Source organism: Protomyctophum parallelum, assembly GCF_964188405.1.
Source record: "Protomyctophum parallelum genome assembly, chromosome: 11".
NCBI classification, from domain to species: Eukaryota; Metazoa; Chordata; class Actinopteri; order Myctophiformes; family Myctophidae; genus Protomyctophum; species Protomyctophum parallelum.
Window position 1 is genome coordinate 18,641,960 of NC_139707.1, and position 8,820 is coordinate 18,650,779.

The 8,820-nt window shown below is 39.8% G+C and overlaps 1 protein-coding gene across 3 annotated transcripts in view; it reads left to right on the plus strand.

The window, feature by feature from the left end:
- pde11a (phosphodiesterase 11a) overlaps positions 1-8,054 on the plus strand; it is a 52,122-nt gene extending 44,068 nt beyond the window's left edge. For all 3 annotated transcript variants that reach the window (XM_083776031.1, XM_083776029.1, XM_083776030.1), the window contains 5 exons: positions 8-85; positions 1,305-1,368; positions 1,786-1,860; positions 3,456-3,539; positions 5,909-8,054. In XM_083776031.1, coding sequence (XP_083632157.1) covers positions 8-85; positions 1,305-1,368; positions 1,786-1,860; positions 3,456-3,539; positions 5,909-6,142 — 535 coding nt within the window. In that variant the 3' untranslated portion in view covers positions 6,143-8,054. The remainder of the gene's footprint in view (positions 1-7; positions 86-1,304; positions 1,369-1,785; positions 1,861-3,455; positions 3,540-5,908) is intronic.
- Positions 8,055-8,820: the final 766 nt, after the last annotated feature.

Sequence of the window (8,820 nt, forward strand, 5' to 3'; positions counted from 1 at the left end):
TCTCTAGGAACAGGAATACATTCTTCGATCTCGTCAACAAAGGGGAGTACAACTGGAATGTGAAGGCTCACAGAGACATGTGCCGGTAAGTCATGGCAACCTAGTTCATTGGTTCTCACCAGTTTCTATTCGTCTAACATCAGATGAATGAGAATATTGCAATATTCTCTGTTCCCATGTATGGATTTGAGAACCGATGCACCCAGCTCACAATTAATACAGAATGTTAATATCAGAATTTTGTTTTTATTTAACCACTACCTTTTATCCCTTGATTTTGGAAATGTCATTATAGGTGACATTTTTCAAAGATAATTCAAAAGAATTCCTGAAATAAATGTTTTACAAGAAAACAGCAAAAGCTCACAATACATTGCAATTTGCAACGCAATGCTTTGTAGTCTTGTAGATTGCTATTTTTGCCAGTGTAAACCTGGCTTACAGTCACTTGTGGTTCTAGTAGGGACGAGAGTAATATAGTAAGAGAGTGGCGACACAGTGTTGGCACTTTTCTTTAATTTACTTTATTATTGCTGCTACATCCTTGGTTTAAAGACAAATTGGTAATATTTTGCTGCTACAGTTTGTTTACAGAAAATGAGTCAATGACACATTTTCTATCAGCACTTTGTTTGCCTACAGAGAAAAAAATTCTATTCAGCAGCACTTTTTTATTTGAATACTTTATTAACAGCACTTTTCCTGCTTTGTTTACAGAGAGTTTTATGTTCAGCAACTTGATTGATTGAATACTTTATTAACAGGTTTTTTATGTACTTAGACAGTACAGTTGTTGTGCAGTCCAGAATTTATTTTTGAAGGAACTATTCATTTGTATTGTCTTTATTGTTAGAACATGCCTAAAACAACTTCAAGCTAGACTTTAAAGGTAATTGCAAAAAGGGGTTTTAACACCCTAAAGACACTTTTCTATTCTTAAGAGCTCTCTTTATTTATTTTCTTACTACATCGCGGAAACTGTAGGCTATATTTTGTTATTGTGTTTATTGACTGCTTTTGCTGAGGCAATACAATTGTACGGCCAATGCTGTTCAACCTGTGTAACCTACTGTAAGTAGATGTGTAGCGCCTCTCGTTCTCGGTCATCTGGGTAGGACAGGGGGGCGCTACAAGAGCTTGCTGCACCTGGCAGTTATGACATTCTTGTTTTGTTATTCATACATGCAACAAAGAAGTGCTTATTGGTTGTGTTGAAATTGAGTTGTTTGAGATGCCTTGTGAGATTACCTCAGTGGGTGGCTCTGTGAAGTTCAGTAAATCCATGCTGTTTAATTTCTCCTCAGATCTATGCTGATGACAGCGTGTGATCTGGGGGCTGTCACTAAACCTTGGGAAATATCACGCAAGGTGAGAGATGCAGGCAAAATGAGTCAGGCTTGATTTGTACTCAATTGCTGAAAACTCAGAAGTTTGGGAATCTTGTATGCTACTGATTTATTGACCCATGTCATATTGTGATTTGTAAAATATTAATAAATATACTTTGATCACTGCCTGCGAGTGCAACCAAAATGTGCATGTACAAATGTAACCAAAAAGACTCATGAGTGTTTTGGTTTTGATTACATTTGTGCACTCTGAGTGTATAACAAGAATGACAAAGAATGCATTGCACACCAGCTCCAAATGTATTTCTCTTGATTCGACTACGTTTCAGGCATCAAGGATCTTCAAGATCAAATAATTCAATAGAATAGCACATGTACTAACCAGACAGACAGCATGATTCTGAAATCATTCACCTGAATGTTCCTGTCTTGCCAGGTAGCCGAGTTGGTGACCAATGAGTTCTTTGAACAGGGAGACAGAGAGAGATCTGAACTGAAGCTCACCCCTTCGGTGAGTACATGAAAGCATCCCTGGCATTGTGTTTATGCATGGTATGTTTCACCCCTCTAGACCCTCAGAAGATACGGCCTCTCACAGCTATTTATAGTCTGTCGGGGTGCACAGCAAGTCCTTCACAGAGGCCTGCCCAATGTTATTTTCCGTGCTTCTGCTGGCCCGACTGCGTATGTGCGGAAGGCGAGTTACACGGAGCCATAGTTGCATTAGTTACACAAGAGCTTGCGTCACACGATGTGAGCGAGGTGAGCTGTCAACCTTGATCTGCTGTCCCTCCACTGTGCCTAGAGCGATCTTTGGACCACATGTCTCTCCTTCAGCCTACCCTCTTGTGCAAGATTCTCACTCAAAACACAGAAAACTCTGACCTTTGCATTTACCCAAAGGTAATAACAGCGTCATGACACATTATATTCTTAGATTACATAAAGGGGACTAGACTATTCACCTTGCCGTGTCCGATGTACTTTAGTAGAATGCTAAATTAATAATAATCATAAACATAACCGTAATCATAAAAACTAACAAAAAATAGCAATGGCAGGGAAAGTGTCTTAATGAATGCATCTTCACATTTTCAGAATACATTTATATTGTCCTCAAAGCCAGGCTTCCAAGAGCATCTCTTGTTCTTCTCCAGTTGCTTTGATGGCCAAAGCAAATAGTGTTGCAGGTTCTGGGGAATAGCAGCAGCATTTTGTGTGCAATTACTGGCTTTTGACTAATCGAGCCTGGCCACATTCCCTCCCCTCTGATGTAGCTAACAGGGTAGCCTCAGGACCACTGCTTGTGTCAAACCATGTAAAAATCAATGTGTGGGTGTTTGGAAATTAAATATTCAACTTGTAAGCTGTAGCCCAGTAACTATCTCTGAAGCGCAGCCTCCTGTTCAGGCTTCAGAATGGAACTTGCTTGTCTCAAAAGTGAAGGGAGAATTTCTCTTTACCTCGAGTAATTATGGTTGACAATTATTATGTTGACAAACCTAGCCAATTCCTACTCTACACTTGACCTGTTACCTTTGTGTACTTTAACCCATTCTGACCTGAGATCAGATTCATACGAGGTTTCCGCCGGACACACACTGGTCTGATGAACCCATTCTGACCTGAGATCAGATTCTAAAAATGTCAGTCGTTCTTCAATTTTTTTCAAAAATAGCAGACCTACAAGCTCGTATCGCGCCACTCGGTGGCGCGATATGAGCTTGTAGATCTGCTATTTTTCAATAGCTAAAGCATAACATGATGCTGACACCAAAATGGGTGCCCGTTCAGAATGGGTTAAGCTCACAATGTGTCACGCTGCGGCATATACACTTGAGCTTGTACATCTGCTATTTTCAGTGCGCCACACTGGTGTGTAACCAAGTATAAATCAGGCATTATATAATGTACTATCATATACATCTTCTTGCATTGCCCCTGTGCTAGCATGTGTGTGGGTGTGTATGAAAAATGGAAGAATTATGGGACTTAGTCTTGTGAGATGATTTTCAACTGAAAAACATGACGCGGTGCATCATCTTCTTCATTAATGTATACGGTTGTATGACAAAGCATAAATTAGGCTTAATGTTTGTGTTTTAGGCCATCTTTGATAGAAACCGGAAGGATGAATTGCCAGGGCTTCAGCTGGAGTGGATTGATGGAATCTGTGCACCGCTTTATGAGGTAATCCTTGGTAATTCATGCCTGAGTTTGTAAACCCTCAAGGCTCTCTTTGCAAAATGTCCACCCCCTCCCCCCAACATCAGAGGATACTGTCCTTCCATTTGCTACTGTCCACAATGACACCCAACAATTGAAACAAACCCCATACAATAAAATCATCAGTGTAATTTAATGCAGAGCCTGTACAGTGAAATTGACAGTTTTACTGTATACAGACATTCAACATTCTTTCCTCAAAGAGATTCCTACCTAGCATTTTTTATACCATCAAGGCCACATTAAAGGCCTTGAATACAGGATTTAATTTTCCATTCCCGATCACAAGAAAACGAGCCAGTGGAGTGTGTGAATGGCAATGTGACGTTAGTAGGGAATAGGGATAAAGCCCGTCCTTGAGGCACCGTATTTTAAGCTTCACTACACAATGCTGGAGAAAAGGGAACTGAAGTGACTGAAAAAAAAGGTGCATGTGTGCGTCGGTGTGTGCGCTGTGTGTGAGTTTTGTGTGCCAGATGGTGACGTCAAGGCTCACCTGCCCCTCCCCTGCCTGAGACGGTGACTGTGTGGGAGGCAGAGGAAGGCTGATTTCCTGAGGAGATCAAGGCTATTGACAGATAAGGGGTGTTAATGATAGAGATGAAAAGCAACAAGTCAACTAGATAAGGACTGTGGGAAGGATCAAGGACAAAACCGTTATTTTGGTACAGTAGATGATCGGTATGATTTGTTTCACACGGTTGCACTTAATCAATCATTTTCTATTGACGTAATATTGTCATTATTGCTGTCTTAACCATATAAGTGAAGAAAGTGAGAGATAATTGAATCCATTTGGTTATTCCAAGATCAACATGGGGAGTTAGCGCTGCTTTGTTCTATCGTTATTGCTGCCTGTGTTGGGCAGATGAAAAGCAACAAAGGATTGTATTCTCTGTGTGGGGTTCTGCCTCCACGCTGCCTCACCAGGGCACCCTGTAAACGCAAATGTTTTGAGAATTGCAGATTGCAAGCTCACAAGGCTGCCAATTATACTGGTGATGAGGGTGCATATAGGAAGTTCAGAGGCAGCACTGCAGCAGCAGGGTTTTTGTCTGTGGGAGGAAGGGATCCGCTCCTTGATCTCACTGATCTCGTTCTTCGGGTGGTAGCTCGCTACTGTGTGGAATATTAATCCTCCATTATGTAACCTTCCATCTTCAAAGTCCGCTAGACGACACACAGTCTCCCTCTCTTTTACATCTGTGTTGGAATTGCGATGCCTTGGTGTAAGCTCATCAGTGCATCAGTAGACCCTGCAAGGAGAGAGGAAAACAATGTCTCCCTTTAGAAAATCCCCCTCTGTTAAGACTAGATTAGATTAAGGCGATCCGGGCGGTAGTCTACTCTATAGTATAGAATAACAAATTGTGGAAAATACTGTACTTGTAGCGCCAAAGGCCACACACACAATCCCATAAACAGTGTCATGACAATGTCAGAGACCCCAAATTCAGCTGCACACACATACACTGTAAAGTCCTGTGTGTTCATTTAACTTTGTAGGAGGAATGCATGTTGTTTTTAGTGCTCTGAAGTGAACAGCTTGAAGTGTACTTTTGAACACACACTCTCCCGAAACCATTATGGATTCCATATGAAAGTGGCCATTAGCCTGTTTTTGTAGATACATATGAAGTCTTGACTCATGAACTCCACCACTCTTTTCTTAACACTGGCTCCAATACATGTGGCTGTTTTGTTCAAGTGAATCACTCTCAGTTAGTCAGAGTCAGTTGGTAGCTTTTAATAATGTTTAGAATTCACATCCTCTCGGTTTTATACCTCCATTAACTCAGTTTTTAAAATATCCAACTACTCATCACCTAGGTACTATAAAATAATAAATCAAGTATGGGTTGTGCCTCCTCCACCTTTCTATGTCCATATAGTATGAAGGCATAATGCTAATTATGAGAACTAATTACAACCTTTCTTGGAAAACCAATAGATTGTAAGGAAACTAAGAATGTAAGAATTTCTAAAGCAGTAATTAACGTTGAATGAAAGCCAGTATTTCAATTTGACAACATTACAATTTATAACTCTACCACTTGACAATGCCAACTTATCATAGTCATACAATTTTCAATTCAAAGGAGATTTATTGGCATGAGAAAACAAACGTTTACATTGCCAAAGCAAGTGTCAAGTGTCATACATGTGCCTCTAATCTTAAAAAACAGCCACTCCGGGATTCAAAACAATCACAGTATGTTGTCTAGGCCAGATGTTCTTTCTTTGTGTTGTTTTATTTGTTTCGTCTTTAGTCCATATGATGAACAATGTAATGCTAATTACTGCCTTTTCTTTTTCATCCCCCCCCTCTATAGACTCTGGTCAAGTTGAACCCAAAACTCCAACCAATGGTTGACATGATCCAGGCTAACAGGGCCAAATGGGAGGAACTGAACATGGAAAGACAGCGTACACAGAGTGTATCTCAAACACCAAGCCTTTGTAGCAGTGAAAGCACAGAAACTGGTTGTTGCGCCGCAGCAGACAGTGTTAGCACACCTTGTTGTGGTGGTGGTGCTGATGGAGACCAAAGTAAACCTGCTAGCTAGCTTCTGCTGCAATCTCCAGGCAGATCTTTTAGCTTTCCTTTCCTCTTAAATGCAGCCTGCAAAATAGGCAGTGCAGTGCATGCAGAGGTTCTTGGGCTCTGTTCCTCGCTTATGCTACTAGAGAGATGAGCTTTAGACTTGAGTGCGGCGCTATGATAGAGGTGTTTCTTGTCCCTTCCAAGCGCTCTGCTGGAGGATGAGAAACACAGAGCTGTTTCTGACCTGCTTTTTGGAGCAGTTACCAACCATCTGATAAATAAATACATAAATAAATGTCTGAAAGAAACGTCAAACCACAGTGTCCATTGACAACCAGTGAACCAGTGAACTGTTCTGAGCAGTTTTTCTCCAAGGAAATTGAAGTCTCACGACAAGGCATGGAGAACATTGGAGAGAAAATCGTTTTCTTTTTTTTCTTCTGCTGTCGTGTCATTTTGCTTTCTTAGTTCTTACTGATACTTATTTCTTGCAAGCATTTTGTCTGTGGGGTGGGCATAATCTTTTTGTAAATCTGTATTTATAGATAATTGGATTTGAAAGAGATGTTATATGCAAGTGCAGTTTAAAGATAATAAGCTCTGGATTGTAACCTGTGTACTGTAGAGTGCAGGAACAGCAGGACTAGTGGCAATGCTTACAATGCAAATTCAGTGTTCCTTTCCCTCCCTTCCTGTGCCTTGTTTTAAGATACAAATGAAAAATAATGCATGTCTCCTCACCAAGATTATTAGATAGTATTAAAATCCATGCAGAACCATGACGTATTTTGCAGCTATTACAACTAGCTAATGCAATATGTCTTCTTTACCCCATTTTAACCATAGAGCATTAACAGCTATCCAAAGGGAATTTTGCTCTGCCCCATTTTTTAATGAAATAATCTCACTTGCTGTCTGCACACATGTGTACTGTAAGTTCACACACACACACACACACACACACACACACACACACACACACACACACACACACACACACACACACACACACACACACACACACACACACACACACACACACACACACACACAATAATGTGCCTTGACAAAGTTGCCCTTATAATATATATCATATTTTATAAATAATAATTTGCTAAAGAGTACAGACATCGTTTGTCATTTTGTTATAACCTTTAGGTAGTTTTACATTCGAGGAAGCAAAATATAGCTAGACATAACTTATTTTATGCAGAAAGTCGATAACTTGCAACATGATGCCATTGCAAAGTTGACTTCAATAGGAACTCCGACCCATGCTCACACCTATCATGTTATTGTACAAAACACAACTGGCCTTTTGTTAAAGCTCACAAATAGTACATGGAACCACATTTTTACTCGGTATACAAAGGAGATTCTGACACTGCTGTTTGTAGTGAAGGCCCCAAGTTTTCAAATGTTATATATAATATTTCTAAGTTTCATTTGGGGTATATGTCCTACAAATTGTGTTATAGCTTTGTTAATTGGAGTCCAAATGTGACTGTGCAAATTGTGTGGCATGGATCTGTGTGCTATTGTATTTTGGTTGAAGAAGTCGACATGAAATTTGAAATGCATGAGTTTTTTTGCAGTATTGAATTCAACCAACTGCTATGGATGTAGCGAACATATGAGACAACGAATACCTCGTATTTTGGAATTTATGAATAAATTCAGATTATTTCATTGAAATGCATGATTTCAATTCTATTGCATCATGTTAAGTGAAGTATTAATATTGCTGTTATATTTTTCTATTAGGTTCCTCTACTTGGTACCTGTCTTTTTTGCATTGTAACGTGCTTCTTGTATTTCATTGTTCTTGATAAAAGGTTTATTTATAAAGCAGGCTGAACTGGGAGAAACCTATGGCATGTTCCTGAAAATGTGCAATGTTTTGTTGACTTTGAATAAAAATGTGCTGCTAAGGATGTCCTTTTGTGTTTTTCTTATAGTAGTGAGCAATGTGAATTTCCTCAGAAAAACAATCTTATATATTCTTTCTGATGCAGTACTGACATCCTGTGGACAAAACATGGAATACATGGAATGTTGCATTTGAGCCTTGTTTTACGTCTGCAACTATCTTCTGTTTTCTTAGCAATTATTCTATCAATTACTTTTCAGATTAATCGAATAATCGAGAAGCACGTTTTTTTATTCAATGTGAAAAAATATAATTGACTAAATTGATTAGAGTGATTAACCACTATCGACAATCACAATGTATCATATGAGCTTGTAGATCTGCTATCCCAGCTAACATGTCCATCTGGGCCCAATTGGGTTTTGACATGAGCTATGGACATGGGTTCCAAGTGGGCCGTGCACCCAGTTTTCACAAAGGGCCCACCCGTGTTAGCCCATATGGGCTTACGTGGGTTTCTAACTGGATCTTAGGTGGTATCCAAATGGGCCATTTTATTTCAGAACCATGTGTGCGCCACCTGTGTTTGCCTATATGGGTTTGAACTGGGATCTGATTGGGCCTTAACACATCGTTTGCGGGGTCAGTATCTATACGTCATTTGTCAGCCGATAGCCATGTGCGTATCACGTATCTAAACGCATTTATAGCTTTTTTATTGAAAAATATATATATGCCAATCGCCATAAAACCCCACGGCGAATAAGAATAATCTGCAACGGATCACATGGAGTCATGGACAGATGCATGTTTCCTTCTTCATATTATGA